The 20,425-nt window shown below is 42.9% G+C and overlaps 1 protein-coding gene across 1 annotated transcript in view; it reads right to left on the bottom strand.

Moving 5' to 3' along the window:
- The window catches only part of LOC136588543 (myosin-4-like), a 91,649-nt gene that overhangs the window by 13,401 nt on the left and 57,823 nt on the right, over positions 1-20,425 (bottom strand). Inside the window, exons 29-35 of the mRNA XM_066587855.1 lie at positions 5,974-6,157; positions 5,687-5,852; positions 5,465-5,589; positions 4,398-4,706; positions 3,960-4,163; positions 3,547-3,672; positions 2,997-3,167 (exon numbers count right to left, since the gene is read on the bottom strand). Coding sequence (XP_066443952.1) covers positions 2,997-3,167; positions 3,547-3,672; positions 3,960-4,163; positions 4,398-4,706; positions 5,465-5,589; positions 5,687-5,852; positions 5,974-6,157 — 1,285 coding nt within the window. The remainder of the gene's footprint in view (positions 1-2,996; positions 3,168-3,546; positions 3,673-3,959; positions 4,164-4,397; positions 4,707-5,464; positions 5,590-5,686; positions 5,853-5,973; positions 6,158-20,425) is intronic.

Genomic DNA, 20,425 nt, shown 5'->3' with positions numbered 1-20,425 from the left:
CTCAGCTTTTAGTGGCACCTCCTACTGTAAAGGTTAATAATAACTCTAAATCTTTGATACTGAACATGGGCCTACCAAAGACAGTAGATCCTTGCCTCCATAATCATTTCCCTTACAAATGGGTAAATAAGTCACTTTGTTTGGGAATAAATATCACCTATCCAATGAGTGATGTTTATGAAGCGAATTACTTACCTCTACTAAAAAAACGAAATGTTCAGGGACTTTCATGGTTGGGTAGAATCGCAACAATCAAAATATTGTGTATCCCAAAAATTTTCAAGCTATTTAGAAATATCCCAAAATATCTCCCAATATCTTATTAACAACATATTCAAACAATAATTATGCAGTTTAGCTGGAAAAAAATCTAAATCAAGAGTTAAAGCTGCAATACTACTTAGACTAGTCAACGATGGAGCTTTGAGTTGTCCTTTGATATTGCAATACTATTAAGCTACTCTACTAGATCAAGCGAAATACATTTGGCAGGGTGACACGTCCAAGATTTGGGGCCAACTGAAATTATTTTTTGGGGGGGGGGAATTTACAGTCAGATCTTTTGTATTTCAAAACAATCTTTAAGAAGATGACTGAAACAACCCCCCCCCCCCACCATTAAGACTACTTCAACTATGTGGGGCAATAATAACAGTAACCTATTCATATGTAATTATCTACATTGTGATGTGGCAATTTTGGAGGTACACGTACCATTTCTAAATTTGGATGTGTGGAAAGCCAATGGTATATATATATATATATATATATATATATATAAAATCTCTGACTTATGGTCAGAAGATAATATGATGGGTTTTATTACTCTATCTAAAAGGTTTATCCTAAACAAACAAGATTTTTACAAATATCTGCGAATAAGACATCCTTTGGCTCCTCTCCAAAATTCCACTTTGCAAACTATTTCTCAACTTAAAATTTGGCTTACATCTACTGTGTTCCGGAAAGGAGGTATATCTTACTGTTATAAACCGCTTCTGAATTCTTATCCAGATGATATATCATACAAATCAAGATGGGAAAATGACTTAGAGGAGCGATGTCTAACTTCACAGTGGTCTATGTCCTTTTCCATAATAAGCTCCATATCTAAATGTACTTCCCACTTAGAACTAAACAGAAAAATTCTATATCATTGATATTATACTCCTCCTAAGCTAGCCTCCTTTTACAATACCTCTAATAAATGTTGGAGATGCCCATCAGTGGGCACTATGATTGGGACTGTCCTCCAATATTACGTTTCTGGCAAAACAATAGGAAAGCTGCTTATAAACATTTGCAGCTTCCCAATAATAATAATAAAAACCCCTCTGGGCTTAAGCATAGAAAGTTATCCAAGAAATTGCCAAACCGTGATTCTACATTTTACTCTGGTAACCGAAACCAAGATAGCTAAATACTGGAAAACTGATAAAGTCCCCACAATAAAAGAAATCATAGCCGGCATAAATCATAACTGCTGGTACGAATCTATGATTGCATCCTCCTGTGATAATAAATCATCCTTTTTTTAATAAATGGGATTTATGGTCATCAAGTAGACATGATGCATTATTGTATTAAAAATCACCAAGTAGTGACTATATATTCAATTGGAATAATGAATCTGGATCATATATATGTTGGAGCGCAATAGGCAATGCATGTTTTTTCTTTTTTCCTATATTGTCCCTTCTACTACTTTTCCTAGCATACACAGTAGGCCGAATTAATTAGTATGTTTATTCTAGTTATAAGTTGATACACAATATCTTAATATGTTGACTATAAAGTTGTGGTGAACTATGTGGAGCAAATTGCTTGTATAGAACATGAAGCTATTACCTTAACATATCTCAGTATAAACATATATATTTTGTGTACTGTGTTATTTTCGCTATGCTTAGAAAAACTTTTTAGTGAAATGATATAAAAAAAACATATGTATATTTTTTTGAATCATACTTCTTTTTATTGAAAAGTTTATATATATATATATATATATATGTTGGGGTGGAAACAATTAGGGGGCTGTATGTATCTCCGATTGGCTTGTGTAGACCTAGCACAAAAAGAAGGCTGATGGATTCCCGAGATGTGAGAAGCATATGTCTATGAGGCTGTAGATGCAGATTTTGCATCTCTGAGCAATTGGTTGAGGTTTACCCACTGGATTAATTCTGCTTTTAGTCGGAACGATTATCATTCGCAAAAAATTGTTCAAGCGAAAGTGACTGCTAATTGTTGAGTTTAAATGCAGCCAATGATTGAAAGATGAGCAAGAATCACGAAGTTCTTGTTCGCTACTCAGTTTCAGTCGGCATAAAAATCAGCTCCGGCTCATTCACTTGTTGGTCAATTTAAACACTGATTGTTCGGTGATTCAAATAAGAATGTGAAACACTGAACAATTAGTGAACGAGAACTGCATGATTCTTGACGAGCATTGTGCAGTCCAAACAGGCTGCCCGACCGCGGACGAGCTGGTGATGTCACCAATTCATTCCCCCGGGCAAACGGAAATTGTCAGATCTAAAACGGCCATTGGTTCACAGTAGGGCGGAACTGTAGCGTAAGGCAATGGTGGATGTTGAGTCACAGAACATCCCAGACTCCTGCTGAATGCCCCCTCTCATTCTCTGTGGAACTTGGGGTAAGAGAACTAGTGCAGCTGTGTAGCACCTATTGCGTAGGTTGGGTCGCCAGAGAATGACCTTTGGTGATTCGTGGCAAGTTATGAAAATAAATGCACATATAAGACATCATGCAAGTTGAGTCATTCATTCACATAAGGCCACGTCAGTCTAGAAATATGGCTTTGTACCCATTAACTTCTAAGCTCTAAATGCTTAATTCTAGTAATAGATCCGATGAAGACAGTGAGAAGGCAATACATCCCATGCTACTGTCCGAAAAGCATGTGCTTGGGCAATACTAATGTGTGCTGGATTCTTTCTACATTCCTGTACAAGACCGTCACTAGTAGCACTCACTCTGGTCTCCAGTTTCTGAAGTTGTTTTTTGCCTCCTTTTAATGCCAGTTGTTCGGCCTCATTAAGCTGATGTTGAAGCTCCTTAACAGACTGCTCCATGTTCTTTTTCATCCTTTCTAGATGGGCGCTGGTGTCCTGTTCTTTTTTCAGTTCTTCAGCCATCATAGCCGCCTTGGCAAGACAGAATGCAGGGAATGTGTTACATTATGTAAAGACATCATTTATTATTCATTGGTAACCATTTGGACACACTTTTTGGTTAATACAGCAAGTTAGTGTTAATGCCCTCTGTGGAAGTCAATTAGCAACCATTATCTCAACGACACAGCCTCCATCACTACAATCTGATTATCAAGTCAGAATGGAACATTTAAGAGCTACAACACATGAGGGCTACAATTTGCTCAGACTGCCAGGCACTTAGCCTAGTAACAGTAGAGTGTGGTGTAAGTACTAATAAACAAGGGTGAATGTCCCAATATTAAAGAACTAAATGGGTCCTGTATTGCTTATGATTCAGGAGGGTAAAAAAAATAAATAGAAATCTTACATCTGTAATTGCCTTCTTAGCTTTTTCTTCGGCATTTCGTAGTTCTTGGATGGCTTCTTCGACTTCAGACTGGAGTTGAGCTGCATCACTTTCCAGCTTCTTCTTGGCATTGATTAGACCAGTGTTCTAATAAGTGCAAATTCAAAAATCAGTGTGACGAAGTGAAAAAGAACCAACATAGAAACCGGTCTGTGACCATTACTAAGTGAAGTACTCCCCATACAGCTATACTACATGAACATACATAAGTCAGGGGGCTCCACAGCAACAATCAAACAGGGTCGGCCTTCATCCTGATACTACAATTGTTTGCCTCATTCCTTCTCACTTTTGGTGCTAAGGTCTCTACTATTTAACTCAGAAATACTGTGGACCTGAAAACTGAACAGTCTTGAGGTATGACAAGACCTTACTTGACTGTGTAGCAGCTGGACCCTCTCCGTAACATCCAGGAGTTCTTGTTCGGCCAGTTTTCGAACTTTCTCGGTCTGCTCTAGGGCTGTCCGCAGCTCTTCAATTTCTGTCTGCTGCAAGAGATTCCGACGATCTACTATGCCCAAGTGCTCTTTCAGGTCATCATTGGCATGAACCAACTCATCCAGCTGTATTTGGGCTTCCTGTATGAAAATAACCGTTGTGCTATTTGTCATGAAAAGCAAAATTGGAGAAAAAAAAGGGGAGGGGAGAAGAAGCAAAGTGCACCTTTAAGGTAGTATTGCCTTAGTAAACTTGTGAAACATTCATTCATGGCCAGCACTATTTATAAAAAAGGTTTACTTGAAGAACCCTTTAATACAGAATCAGTATTGAAGGTTGAATAGAATGACAAATTGCTGCCAATAGGAACAGACCTTAAGCTCTGACTGTAGGATCTTCAGCTGTTTCTGGCTCTCGGCCGCCATCCGATTGGAATGACCTAGCTGCATCTCCATCTCATTCATGTCTCCTTCCATTTTCTTCTTAGCCCTGAGAGCATCATTCCTGCTTCTTATTTCCGACTCAAGTGTTACACTCAAGGAATCTATTGTCCTCTGACTGTTGCGTTTTAGCTGGTCAATCTCTTCATCCTTCTCAGCTATTTTCCTGTCCACCTCAGCCTTCACCTGGTTCAGCTCCAGTTGGATCCGAAGTATTTTTGCTCCTTCATGCTCAAGGCTTCCCTAGAGAAAGAAAAACTTTTTTAGATTAGTGTTAGGCAGCCACCAAAACCAGAAGATGGTCTATGAGGTTCAGGATAGGCAAACTCATCTGTAAATCATTACTTGTTTCAGCATTTGAAGGGCTTGGCCAGAATTTGAAAAACATGGCTGCTTTCTTCCAGAAACAGCACTACACTGGTCCACGAGTTGAGTCTGGTATTGCAACTCAGGTCCACTGAAGTGACTGGGGTCGAGTTGCAATTCCAGAAACAACATGTATACAATCATGATGCGATTTGTGAAAGAGACATTTTTTTCTAACCCTGGACAATTCCATTAAGCCCTTCATTATTCCTTAATGAGGCTGTGGAAACTGAAAATTGTGACCTTAGGATTATTTCATGTGGTTGGCTTAATTTACTTGAGAACATTAAAAATACTACAAAATATACAGAAATTAATTTATCAATAGTCTTGAGCAAGTATTTTGGCATAAAAAGTCACAAATTTTGGCGCACATCATATTTGCACCAAAATGTGCAACTCTTCTCTAAGAAACAGCAGGATCAGCAAGTTCCTGATGATTTTAGCATTCAAATGGCAAGAATGGCTCATAGCAGGCAAAGATTTAATTTTCCGTCTTTAGAACAGGCCAAATCTAATAAGCGTTGTATGCCTCTTTGGTGTACTTCTCTCCAAACCTACTGGCTTATGAAACGCCAATTTTATTCAATCACCCCCACAATGTTTTGGTGTTTCTACATTTTTAAAGGATATACCTCAGCCTCCTCTAAAGTAGAGAGCAAGTCGGCTTTCTCCTGTTCCACCTGCTTTCTGGCTTTTTCCAGCTCACTAAAACTCTTCCCAGTTGAACTTATCTGATCCGTCAGGTCTGATATTTCCTCTACATTAAAATACAAAAACAGTGAAATCCAAAATATAACTTTCCTGCAGACGATCTCCACATACAGTTGATCAATGTGAAGCAAAGCAGAACTTACGTTGGAGATTTTTGTTCTCACGCTTAATTGTCTCGAGTTGATCCAAAATGACTTCATATGCGTTTCGCAATTTAAAAAGTTCTGTGCTTAGACTCCTCGATTCCTTTTGAGAGATCTCCAGGTCCGTCTGGTATTCTTCACACTTCTGCTTCCATTCACCTATAACCTGGAAGACCAAAATCCATGAAGAGTTGAAGCTATATTTTTTGCATGTGCGTTCTCAGTTGGTCTAGACTTGTCCATACGAAAATCCTAGTGAGGCCTCTCGGGCAAGCAGATACACTTACCTTGTCAAAGTTCCTTTGTTTCTTATCCAGAGCAGCAGCAGCAGAATTAGATCTTTCTACTTCCATCATTAAATCATCCACTTCCATCTGTAATCTTTGCTTCGTTTTCTCAAGAGAGGAACACTTTGAGTTCAGGGCTTCAACATGCTCCTCAGCTTCTTGAAGACGTTGAGCTAGTTTCTTCCTATCACGCAACACAAACGTTTAAGTGCCAAAACAAGGAACTCTTGTATACCCTAATGGATGTGTATACCCCATTGGAGGTATTAGATAGAACAAGGTTATATGATGCAAATACAGTAGGTAATCTTTAAAATGTTGTCATTGACTTAGCTGACTTAAAGACTTTACAGTTTAGCCTGAGCACCATAAGGAGGGTAGGGGTGGTATACTAATGGCTCAATCTCGACTTAGAATGAAAGGCAAGAGTGTAGTTCCAAACAAGACCAAAACCACAGTGACAGCCCCATTATAGCCATTGGTAGAGCAGGTTTAAGTGGGAGCTGTATGTACTAAACTTGCATTTATCACTTCAGCAAAGTAGAGGTGGGCAACTGGGGATGAACATAAAGAGGAGAAAGATCAGTTAATATCCTTTGGGATATTAACCCTCCCCTAGATGACCCTAGGGAAGGGTGCTTAATATGTTTTTGACCATGTTATCACTGCCTTGTCAATTAGAGAGCATACTTGTTCTCTGATGGTCAGACATGTGGTCTTTTTTCCCCAGAAACGTAGTTATTAGACAAGTACTAGCCCATCTAATTATTTTTCTGTGCCTAATCAGGCATTTTATTCACTCTATAACCCAGCTGTTTAACCCCTCAGATGCTGCAGTTAACACTGACTGCAGCGCCTAAGTGGTTTTACAGAAAAAAGAACACAAAACTTTTCATCCGCTACACAAGGTTTTATTATTGAAAAAAATATTAAGGCAAAAGCGAACATATAAAATTGTTCTCTATATTCATGACCCATACTACAAAAATGAATGGTACCACCCCCATTCCCACCCCAAAGTGGCTTTCTGTTCATCTTGCCTCACAAAAACAGAAATAAAAAGTAATCAAAAAGTTCTATACTCCCTAAAACAGTACAAATACAAACTACAAAACAAGCTTTCATGCAGTTACACAAGTAGAAAGACTATAAATGCTATAGATCGTGTAATCTCATCAACACAGATAAGTCCTAGGATAAGTTCACATGGAGCAGAAACGCTGCAGAATCTCCACTGCCGAAAATTCTGTTGCAGATTTCATAGCATTTCTGCATTCAAACCAGCATCAAAATCCACACCGTAGGTACAGATTTTAAACCAGGAACCAGCTCCGTATCCACAGCTGATTTTAGTAGCTACAGCACTCCACCTCACCTCCAAATACATGATGCTGTCAGTTCACCCCGGCAATCTCTAGCAAGTGCCGAGCCGCTGGTCAGGTGAAGCGGAAGTGAGATCACCTGACCATTGGCTCAGCGCTCCCTAGTGGCTGCCTCATCTTAGACAATCTCTCGATTTGTTCAATTTATGGTTGAGAGCTCTGCTTGCTGTTCGGGAGCGAAAGTATTTTTGTTTGCATTCTGAAGCTGGAAACCTGAAGCAACCTAATATTACCCACAACTAAGGTTTTGTTACAATTTAACCAGTTAAAGGGGTTTTCTGTGGCAATACTATTGATGACCTATCCTCAGGATAGGTCATCAATAGTTATAGGCCGGGGTCTGCCGCTCGGGACCCCGACCGATCAGCTGTGTGGGTGCATGCTGTCAGCGCCGCATTAACAGAGTTAAAAAAAAAAGAGTTAAAATTTCCCCTCCCGTCACGGATCCGGTCTGTGAGGGGAGGAGAAATTACTTAACCAAGGCCTCCGGTGATATCCCCTGACAGGATCCTTATCTGGGGATTTTTTCCCAGCTTCGGCACATGTGGCCATTGCCAAAATGGTGGACGCAAGTGAGAAGCTGGAGAGGGCCTGGGCAATTTAAAGTCTCCTTACTCCTGGCTAATAAAGGTAGCAGAAAGCCTGGAGTAGTGACAGAGGGCTGTGGTGAACACTCTCCTGTCACGTGATCGCCGTTATCCAACAGATAATGGCGATCACGTAAAAGTTAAAAGACAGTTTAAGTTTGATGCTCCTTTTGGTTTGGGCCCCATTGTACATAGAGACAGAAGATTAGAGCCACAATGGGTATGTTTCTGGACACAGGACAAATGGGGGGATCCATTTTGGGGCGAAAGTCTTCATTACTGTGTGCGCTGTACAAAAAAAAAAGTTTTTAAAATGACAATTACCAAAAGAATGAAAATCATGATTTTTTCCTTCCGCTTTGCTTAGATTCATACAAAAACTGTGGGGTCAAAATACGCAGTACACCCCTAGAGGAGTTTATTAAGGGGTCTAGTTTTCAAAATGGGATCATTTGTGGGGGTTCTTTGTTTTGGCCGCTCGAGGGCTCTACAAGTGGGCAATGAGGCCTTAATCACCTTCAAGCAAAATGTCTGTTCGAAAAAAGCAGCTGGTGGTTTGCAGGTTTGAGCCCCGTTGTACATGCAGACATAATATTAGGGCCACAATGGGTATATTTCCAAACACGGGACAAACAGGGGTATCTATTTTGGAGTGCAAATCCTCATTCTCATGTGCACTATAGAAAAAACAACAAAATTGTCTTTAAAATGACCGCCAGTTACTTGAGATTGATTGAGGCTGCGCCCACTCCAGCTTTTTTGTTTGGAAATCAGCTACGGATACGCAGCTGATTTCCAGACAAAATCTGCACCAATGATATAGATTTTGACTTTTTTGGGTGCAGAAATGCTGCGGAATTTGCTCACTGTTTTTTTAAACTGATTCTGTACTTATAACGATGGAAGTAAAATCATATGTTGTGATAAGCCCCGCCTACTGACCACACCCCTCTGTCCCACTTTGACCCTGGGAAAATTTGGTCATCTTAGCTTAACTCTCTATGGACCCTGGAAACCAAAGGATTTGAACACTGGTCATTGGAGCACAACTAAAGGTCACCAGTTTCTGGGTCCAGAGGGCATACACCCCCGGGTTCTAAGGGAAGTAATGTAATAGGCCCTTGTTTCATATATTTAAGGACTTTATAGTGATTGAGTCTGTCCCACTGGATTGGTGCATAGCATGTGGTGCCGATGTTCAAAAAAAAGATCAAAAAGTGAATCTGGGAACTACAGGCCGGTAAGTCTTACTTCTATTGTCAGTAAAATGTTTGAAGGGTTTTTAAGTAGAGATGAGCAAGCATACTCATCCGAGCTTGATGCTCGTTTGAGTGTTAGGGTGCTCGAGATGCTCGTTACTCGAGACGAGCACCACGCGGTGCTCGTCTTGATTAAACGAGCACTGACCATTGAATTTAATGGAGCCGGCAATACAGCCGGCTCCATTGAGAGCAATGGGCTGCCGGCTAGCGCGGGATGAATTTTCGGGAAGGGCTTAAAAATATAAGCCCTTACCTAAAAATCATCCCAAAATGTGTAAAAAGTAAAAAAAAAAATATACTCACCTTGTCCCGGCAGAACGATGTTAGCCCATTGAATTCAATGGAGCCGGCAATACAGCCGGCTCCATTGAAAGCAATGGCCTGCCGGCGAGCGTGGGATGAATTTTCGGGAAGGGCTTAAATATATAAGCCCTTCCCTGCAATTCATCCAGAAATGTGTAAAAATAAAAAATATATATATACTCACCTGGTCCCAGCTGGCAGTCCTCCTGAACTGCTCTGAACAGCTGTGAGTAGTATTCAGCAGCCGGGGATTTAAAATCCCCGCCTGCTGATTGAGCTGCCTCTGATTGGTCACAGCCTGACCAATCAGAGGCAGATCTCACTCACACCCATTCATGAATTCATGAATGGGTGAGTGAATGCTGCCTCTGATTGGCTCAGCACAGCTCTCAGCTGAATGACAGCAGTTCAGCACCACAGTGCAGGGGACAGCAGGAGAAAGGCTGTGCCCCAACAGCTGAAGGGAGGTGAGTATCTATTTTTTTTGTTTTTTAAATCACTTTTAATTCATTTCCAGGGAATGGCTTATATGTAAAGCCCTTCCCTGAAAAAGAATTCAGGTGTGCCAGCAGACCATTCTCTTCAATGGAGTCGCCGGCAGCAGCAGCGGCTCCATTGAAGAGAATGCCTGCATTTTTATTCTTTTTTACACTAAAATCTTTCTTTTTCAGGTAAGGGCTTATATTTTTAAGCCCTTCCCGAAAATTCATCCCGCACTCGCTGGCAGCCCATTGCTTTCAATGGGCTAACATCGTTCTTCTCTGCCACAGCTGTTACAGCTGTGGCAGAGGAGAACGATCGTTATGCTGACAGTGGGGGGTGGGGGGGTCTCACTCTTGCCACTATTGTGGCTTAATAGTGAGACCTCGGAGCCCGAAATGCAGCCCTGCATGTTGCTCCTCGCCTGCCCTATCCATTTCTGTGTTTTTTACATGACTTTGGTGATTTGCTAAGATTTTCACAAATGAAAACCTTAGCAGAGCACCAGTCATATACAAAAATGCTCGAGTCGCCCATTGACTTCAATGGGGTTCGTTACTCGAAACGAACTCTCGAGCATCACTGAAAGTTCGACTCGAGTAACGAGCACTCGAGCATTTTGGTGCTCGCTCATCTCTATTTTTAAGAGATGCTATCCTGGAGGACCTCAAGGAAAATAGCTGTATAACTCTATATCAGCGTGGGTTTATGAGAGATCACTCCGATCACACCAACCTGATCAGCTTCTACAAGGAGGTAAGTTCTAGACTGGACCGGGGGAGTCACTGGATCTTGTGTATCTGGACCTCTCCAAAGTGTTTCATACTGTGCCGCATAAAAGATTGGTACATAAGATGAGAATGCTTGGTCTGGGTGAGAATGTGTGTAAGCAGGTAAGTAACTGGTCAGTGAGAGAAAGCAGAGGGGGGGGGGGTAATAAATGGTACATACTCTGATTGGGTCACCTTTACTAGTGGGGTACCATAGGGGGCAGTATTGCAGGGGTCACTGTTACTAGTGGGGTACAGGGGGCAGTATTGGGCTCTATTCTTAATATATTTATTAGTAACCTGGTAGAAGGATTGTGCAGTAAAATACTACCTGCAGATAATACAAAACAATGTAAAGTTATTAACACAAGAATACAGCATACAGTTGCAAATGGATCTGGATAAGTTGGGGGTTTTGGTAGAAAAGTGGCAGATGAGTTTTAAGGGCTCCTGCACACTGGTGTTTTTCTCGCGCGTTTTTTTCACGCGATATTGCTGCGTTTTTTTCACGCGAATGTCAATGAGACTTTCTAATGTTAAAAACGCATCGCACAAAAATCGCAAAGCAGAAACTTGTGATGCGTTTTTAACATTAGAAAGTCCCATTGACAATCGCTTTTAAAACATGCAGCGATATCGCAGCGTTAAAAAAAACACACGTGGGTGTAAGCCCCAACACTAATAAATGTAAGGTTCTGCACACAGGAAGGGAAATACATGTCATCATTACACACTAAATGGGAAACCACTGGGGACACTGACATGGGAAAGGGCTTGGGAAAGTTAACTGTAAGCTTAACTGGAGCAACCAGTGTCAGGCAGCTGCTGCCAAGGATCATGAGGTGCATCAAAAGAGGTCTAGGGGCGCATGACGAGAACATTATTCAAGTCACTGGTCAGACCACACATGGAATACTGGGTACAAAGGCGAGCAACTAAAATAATAAATGGGATGGGCGGACTACAATACCCAGAGAGGTTATCAACATTGGGGTTATTCGTTTTAGAAAAAAAGCCAGCTGGGGGGGGGGGGGGGCGACCTAATAACCATGTATAAATATACTGTATCAGGGGTACAGAGACCTCTCCCGAAATTTATACCCAGGACTGTAACAAGGGGGCGCTCTAATAACTATGTATAGATATATCAGGGGACAATACAGAGATCTCTCCCATCATCTGTTTATACCCAGAACTGTGACAGTAACAAGAGGGCGCCCTCTACGCCCTCTAGAGGAAAGGTTTCTAAACCGAAATAGAAGGGGGTTCTTTACTGTAAGAGCAGTGAGACTGTGGAACTCTCTGACTGAGGACGTGGTGATGGCAAACTTGATCAAACAATATAAGAGGAGCCTGGATGCCTTTCTTGAGCATTACAATATTACATGTTATAGTCACTGATTACTTCAGAGGCGCTGATGATCTGGGGATTATTCTGACTGCCAGATTTGAGTCAGGAAGGAATTTTCTAACCTTGAATGAGGAACATTGGCTTCTACCTCATTGGGGTTTTTGCCTTCCTCTGGATCATTAGGGGGCAATATGTCCAGTCAGTTCAGTTTAAGTCTTTTCAGCCTTATATACTGTGTGCCATCTGTATATTACAGATAGCAGTAGGATAAAATGTATTCCTTTTTATTGGAAATCCAAAAATAGCATAAAAATGGCAACAAAAAGTCTATACAGCAAAAATGCAAATGTTAGCTTACATGTTCTGAATGAAGTCCTTTATCACAGCTGTGTAGGCTGGGTTGTTGCCACTGGCTGATAATCACTGCTGTGCCACGACTATGGGGATATGAACTGGACCAAATATTTGTGATCAGTGAGGTCGGCATGCTTCTGCACCATTACAGCTGCGGAGGATGGCGCAGGAGCGGCTCCCGTGTCTGTACCATTCACTAAACGTAACTTTACATCCATTTGCGAGAAGGGGTTAATGTGTCTTAGAGCCCTTTTACATGCACCAAGAAATCGTTCAGGTCCAGCAATCCAGCTTGAATATAAAGGATTATAATAGTTCAGTGTAAACGCAGCGAATGAACGGCGAATGAGAATTCATTTTTTTCTCCTCTATAAGCACAGGACCGATCATGGCTGGGACCGCCTGATGGACATCTGTGCCCGATAGTGTAAAAGCAGCACGAAGAAATGACCGACACCCTGATTTCAGCATCATATCTGTTTTCTGTGAATATTGTCTAGTTTTGGTAAACTCACAATTTAAGGGCGCCTTCATGCGGATGTATTTGCACGCATTTGTATGCGCACAGCACGCATTAGGATTTAATGGTTTCATTCTCATTCCCTTTTCTTGTGTGGGCAAAAAAAAAAGACCTGCTCTATTGTCCTGCATATATGTGTACCAAATGTCCCCATAGAAGTCTATGGTACAGGAAAGCGAGCACATTTGGACGTCATTAGCCTAAATAGCCTTTTAAATCAAGGTGGGCTACGTCAGGCGCATCTGAACAGGCCCTGCGTGCGCAAAAATGTATTATATAACACGCAAAAATGCAAGCAAATCATCCTTGTTCACTGTGCAAATACGTTGGACTGAGACAAGCGCATTTGCGCATACGGTCATCTAAAGCCGCCCTAAGGGCTCGTTCACAGGGGCATAAAACGCAATTTATGTAAATATACTCTCTTAACGTGAACGTAAATCACTTACACCTGCGTATTTCGCCCACTCCTGCAGGCTTTTGTGTGCGCAAATCTAGAGTACAGAAGTTAATGTGCACCTTTGTTTTGGAAGTTTCTTGATGGTCTACGTAGTCTTGTGTTTCTCCACTGTCTCTTATGTGTATGAATATGATATGTATTGGACCTTTGCAGCACTGAATGGGTTACTGTCTGGGTTATGTCTGGCAAAGTATCAATTTGTATGTCATGTGACCTCGTTTCATATATGTGGGTGCAAGGTCTGAGAGAGGTCTTCTCTTGGCTTTTTGGCTGTTTTGTTGGAGAGAAAGAGCCTGGCCTGTACTCCGATACCTTTAGTCTGAGTACAAGAAGAGATGGAAGAGGCTGAGCAGATACCCCTTCAATACCATGAACCCCTTCTTCTCCTTTTCCCCTCTTTTGATGGAGTACAATTGGAGTTTGCCCGCCGTGCGGTGAAAAGGTAAGGATTTGTGAGAGCGGACCGGTAGAGTATTGCTGGAGTTTCTCAAGAGTCGGTGTCAGGGACCAGGGAACCACAGACTAGACCTGTGTAAATCACCTTGTTTCTCCAATGTCTTCTCCCTGTCGCTTTATGTGTTCTGATCCCTCACTAATTAGCCGGTAGACATAAAGAGGACTGTTATAGAAGTGTTTATTCAAGTTGTTCAGTAAATGGCTTTGCCGACTGTTCCCGGCTTGGCCTTTTGAATTCTACCCCGTGTATAGACTCTTTTATTCCCCCGAGAGATCACCGCGTAGGAAGGAACAGTGGCGTCACGAGTGACAAGAAGAACTAAGGTAATCCACCAGTGGGTTTCCCTGTTTGATATAATCTGCCTGCGCCTCTTGGATGTGCCCCTGGTTACCCTCTGGGTGGGAGACGGTAGAGCTACCATGACAAGTGAACTACTCTACCCCTGCTTTCTCCTAGGCTGGGGCCCGCTCCTCGGATGCTGTACAAATACAGGGCACATTTTGCAAAAAAAAAAAAAGAAATACGCAGAAGAGCCCATATATTTGTTATGCAAATATGCAGAGAATACATAGGTTTCGAGCATATCAGTGCTGGCCCGTTCTCTTCTATGGCCTATTGCGGTGTGTAATATACACCAAATAGGACATACCACGTATTTCACGTGATTGAACATAGCATGAATAAATACGCTTGTGTGAATAAACCCTTTGAAATCAACGGGCTCTATTCACTACATATTAAGCACACAAAAATTGCTGGACTCTGCTATTGGCTGCCGAGCCTGTAACATCCTGTATACTGAGCAGGCCTGCAGCCAGTAGACAAATGAGGACCGAGCAGTGTCGTGGTACACAGCGGGAGCCGGGAGAACCGAGAAGCAGGTATAAGCCTATTTGTTATTATGTTACCGCTTGGGGCACTGGTTTAAAAGACTGGACCTACAACTCACATAACCCCTTTAAGGGTGAGTGCACATGGCATGGCAATACTGTAGATTTTCCGCACAGACCTGTGCATGGAAAATACATTATCTAGCTTGTGAATGACATCTGAACATGCTGGGGAATGTTTCCACATGGAACCTGAGCTGCAGACATTGGGCTGTGTCTACGCTGCGGGTAGTGCTTACTGGTCAGCAAGCTGCCGCTGTCACATGAATAGCCCGTGGCAGTGTGATGGCAGCTGCTTTATGCAATCACCACTTCTCATGGCTGCAATCAGCAGCAGCTCACTAGTGTTCAAGATGAAGATACCTGCTACAATCCATATGAGATTGTCAGTCTGCTGGCAGCTGCATATAAACTCCAGCACAGTCCCTGCAGGCCCAGGAAGTTTACAAGACTCAAAGTACATGAAAAGAGATGGTTGCTTCGTCTCCAGCAGCCCCATGTTCCCCATACTCTACTGCTTGGGCCTCCTGGAAGCCCAATCCCTCTGAACCCACCAGGCGGAGGCATCTTAATAGTGGACAGAGGGGTACTGGTCAATTATGATAAAGAAATGCTACTTTTGCTGCTCTGGGGAATTTGTGGTTCTTGAGTCATGTCACAGCATGGAGGGAGCACTCTAACGCTGGCCTCCAAACCCTGATTGAGTGGCCAAGCCACTCAGACAGCGGTTTCGAGCACTGCACTAAGTCCTACCACCATGCCACAGAGAGAGGGGAGAATCGGAGATGTTGCAAGCTTCTAGACTTTTTAGAGCACACAGTGCTGTAGAAGAGGTCCCAAATGCTGGCCAGCGACATGGCTGGGAAAGGGTTAAACAAAGTGCTTACAATACTGTAAAGGAAGGGTCCGCCACCCAGTGATGTGGCTGCTATGAAGATCAGCCTACATGTAGGAAAGTGAAGAGGGCCAAGTTCAATCTCTCTACCCAATCTATAGGGAAGATTTTTGGTAGTCCAGGCGCAATATAAAAGTGAAGGAACTATGCCACAGCAGTGTGTGATGCAACAGCGGGCAGGGACGCAGCGTAGAAAGAGACCATTTAAAGTGGTGGAGGCCGTCTCATAGAGGCAGCAGCTACCGTGGCCCAGTGAGTGACCAGAAGGGCCATTTAAAAGTGTACACAGCAGGTGAAGAGTTGACTACTCAGGATGTAAGAGTGGCTAGATCACTAGGGTGAAGCATGGGAGGAGAGGGAGTCTCCCTACCCAAAGCCCCCAACACCAAGGAGTTTGTGTCAAAGATAAAGCACAACTGGACGGTCAACATGGTAGCAAAGACCAAGTGCCATAGAGAAGGTGATACTTGGAGAAGTGACTGTTGCGTGGTCTTAAGTGCACTTCTTCCCCCAGGACTGTGTTATGTTAAATCCCTGGCCAGGGTGGGGAAGATGGACTTTGTAGGACTATCCGATGGGGTGTTGAGTGTAGTTAGGTCTTGGCTTGGGTAGTTCGTTATTAGGATAATGTGACACATACTGTGAGATGTTTCAACGCAAATCATGTGTGTGACGATCTTTATGAAACTACCTTACATCTACAACGTTGTGCGTCCCGTGTGGTAATGACGGGGCTCCTACACAGTGATGGAGGTCGGGTCTACGGATGTGAAAGCTCAGTTTAATGGTCACATTGTATTTGAGTGAAGCATAGTTTGGAGAGGCCCGGACAGGCGTGTGTCTTGCTGCTGCTACACGGGAGTGATGCAAAGGCGATGTATAAATTGATACGTTATACTGAATGGCGATAAGTTGGGTTTCAGTAAATAGTTGATTGCTTAAAGAGAAATACTGAGGCGGGATGCTATGATGAGAATCCTCCTACGGAGCATAATAAATATTATTCCACACCGCTGCTCCGGATGACGGAGATACCTTTTATTGCCGCGCCATCATGTACCATCAACTCATTACAGTCACGCAGCCCTTGCCAGGATATGCTGGAATCTGTGGTTCCACAAACCACACTCATCTACAGAGCATATTAAATGCATATCAGTTTTGACAGGTGGTTTGTGGAACTACATATCCCAGCATGCCCTTTCACAGATGTCACACATTTTTTTCCATTTATCTCTATGATGGCTTTATTTGGGCTCAGTATGACTCGAACATGTAAACTGCAGGGCAATTGCATCATCGCCTCCCAGTAGTCATAACTAGATATGAGCGAGCACCAAAATGCTCGAGTGCTTGTTACTCGAGTCGAACTTTTTAGTGATGCTCGAGAGTTCGTTTCGAGTAACGAACCCCATTGAAGTCAATGAGCGACTCGAGCATTTTTGTATATGACTGGTGCTCCGCTAAGGTTTTCATTTGTGAAAATCTTAGCAAATCACCAAAGTCATGTAAAAAACACAGACATGAATAGGGCAGGCGAGGAGCAACACGCAGGGCTGCATTTCGGGCTCCGAGGTCTCACTATTAAGCCACAATAGTGGCAAGAGTGAGATCCCCCCCCCCCCCCCCACACTGTCAGCATAACAATCGTTCTCCTCTGCCACAGCTGTAACAGCTGTGGCAGAGAAGAACGATGTTCGCCCATTGAATTCCATGAAGCCGGCAATACAGCCGGCTCCATTGAAAACAATGGGCTGCCAACGATCGCGGGATGAATTTTCGGGAAGGGCTTAAAAATATAAGCCCTTACCTGAAAATCATCCTAAAATGTGTAAAAATAAAAAAAATGTATACTCACCTTTCTGCTGAAGCCGGAGTTCAGCCGCGGCCGTCCGGCAGTTCTCCTGAACTGCTCTCTGTAGTATTCAGCAGCCGGGGATTTAAAATCCCCACCTGCTGAATGAGCTGCCTCTGATTGATCACAGCCACACCAATCAGAGGCAGCTCTCAGTCACACCCATTCATGAATTCATGAATGGGTGAGTGAGTGCTGCCTCTGATTGACAGCTGAGAGCTGCCCCTGATTGGTCCCTGCGCTGAGCCAATCAGAGGCAGCACTCACTCACCCATTCATGAATTCATGAATGGGTGAGTGAGAGCTGCCTCTGATTGGTGAGGAGCCTGTGACCAATCAGAGGCAGCTCATTCAGCAGACGGGGATTTTAAATCGGCTGCTGAATACTACTCACAGCAGTTCAGGAGTACTGCCGGCCGGCCGCGGCTGAACTCCGTCTGCCGGGACAAAGTGAGTATTTTTTTTTCTGAGGGGGAGAGCGGGCGGGAGAGAGAGAGATCTCTCCTCCGTTCCTCCCCGCTCTCCCCACTCCGCGGCGGCTCCCGAATCTTTAAGGACGAGCAGGGAGATACTCGCCTAAGGCACATTACTCGGACGAGTAGTGCCTTAGCGAGTATACTTGCTCATCCTTAGTTGTTATCAATTTATATTCCCAAATTCTTCTGTGGTTTTGTGACTTGAAACCACCCTTCAATATCAAAACTCTCATATCTCCTGTGTCATGTCCATGGTTAGAGAAGTGCTCGGCCACAGGCAATTCTCTTTTTCTGTGTTTAATCGTGTGACGATGAGATCTCATCCTTGCTTTCAGTTTCTGTCCTGTTTCTCCAACATAAAGACCCCCAACAGGACATTTACTGCACATGATCAGGTACACAACATAGTCCTGCTGTGTGTTGGGGATTCGTATCCTGTCCGCAGTCAGTACATGTCAGCAGGTCTAACAGCTCCTTACATTACAGGGATAAGTTCCTTTTTGTGTGTCAGAGGGTAATGCACTCCTGATTATAAAGTTCCTCAAGTTAGGAGGTTGCCTGTAACACAGAAGCGGAAGGTCCGGGAATATAGTGATCAGGTGGACATCCTTGTGCAGGGTATGGTGGAGTTTCTTTGCTTAGTACCTCTAGTTGCGGATTGTAGGTCACTACTAGAGGCACCCGATTGTTTCTTTCCTTCTCCTTGTATTGGAGTAGTTGATTTCTGGGTATCCTGGTGGCTCTGGTGATTTGGTCATCAATTGAGGTAGGATGGTAGCCCTTATTTATAAATGTCCTTTTAAGATGGTACAAATGTTCCTCTCTGTCTGTTGGGTGGGAGCAGATCTGGTTATACCTGATGGCCTGGCTGTAGACAATGGACATTTTGATGTGCTTAGGATGGAAACTGTCCCATCAACTGTTCCACTTCTGTGTCACAGGCAACCTCCTACCTTGAGGACCTTTATAATCAGGAGTGCATTGCCCTCTGACACACAAAAAGGAACCCATCCCTGTAATGTAAGGAGCTGTAAGACCTGCTGACATGTACTGACCGCGGACAGGATACGGATCCCCAACACACAGCAGGACTATAAGATCCCAGGGACATTTACATGTTCCACGTCCAATGTTGTGTACCTGATCATGTTCAGCCCAAATATCGGCACCGGCCGTAACTCATGGGTTGGAGCAGTAGCTTCTGCGCCGTACCTCTGTGTATTGCGGCACTGACAGCAGGCACCAGATCAGCGGATCGTCTGGGGTCCCAAGTGGCGGATCGCATCTAATTAACTATTGATGACCCAGCCTGACAATACATCACCACTAGGATTTTCCTAGAAAACACACATGCTGCAGATTTAGAATCTGCTGTGTTTTTCAAAAATGCTTCAGACTCATTGCTGACATCTCCACTGCATGCGAGGCAGACTTCTGAAATCTCCTACACACGGCTTGTACTGTAAATACTGCAGAAACTCCGTAGCATTTACATCACAGGAGGCGGCCTTACCGTCGCAATTAAGTGGATGAGATATAAGCAAATCTTATCAATACGCAGCAGAACAAAGATCAACCAAAAATCCATAGCTCGCTAATTTATGCTGCGGAATTTCGGCGCAGATTCCTCCTGTGAAATCAATGGCGGCTCTGCAGCATCTCGCCATCAAAATATGCGACAAAATGCACTATTTGGTGCATTTTTTGACACCGGCTATTCTGTAGATTCCCTTTAGTTTTTCAACTGCAGAAAATTCTCAGCAGGTATGTCTTGCGTAGCTGTACCCCATGTGTATGTATGTCTGCGTGTGCGTATGAGATGTTTCCGAAATCTGGCATATTTCCGAAATCTGTAACTTAGGATAACGCAGCGCTATGTTTTCAAACATTCAGAGATACTACAAAAGGTGATGCAAATGAATGTTACTATATGCTGTTTTTATGGATTGTTTTGCTTTTCTGTTTACAGTTCTTGTACCGTAACTACGTAGTAAGCTTAGTTCTGGTTGTATCTATAGAGTAACCTTGGTTTTGGTATCATATCTATGCAGTAAGATAGGATCTGGTATCCTATCTATTTAGTAAAATTGGTTTTATTAATAGCTCTATGTAGTCAGCATGGTTCTGGTACTGTATCTATTCAGTAATATTGGTTCTGATATTGCATCTATTTGGTAAGTTTGGTTCTGGTACCATATCTATGTAGCAAACTTACGTCGGGTATCATATCTATACAATAAACTTTGATTTTGTACCGTATCTATGCAGTAAGCTTGGTTTTAGTATCCTATTTATATAGTCATCTTGGTTCTTCCACCATAACTATGTAGTAAGTTTAGTTCTAGCACAGTATCTGTACAGCAAACTACAGTATGCAGTAAGTTGGATTCTAATACTGTCTTTTAGATAA

The sequence above is a fragment of the Eleutherodactylus coqui genome, chromosome 13 (assembly GCF_035609145.1).
Source record: "Eleutherodactylus coqui strain aEleCoq1 chromosome 13, aEleCoq1.hap1, whole genome shotgun sequence".
Taxonomy (NCBI): Eukaryota; Metazoa; Chordata; class Amphibia; order Anura; family Eleutherodactylidae; genus Eleutherodactylus; species Eleutherodactylus coqui.
Note: the sequence above shows the minus strand (reverse complement) of the source record. Positions and strands in the feature narration are given on the sequence as shown.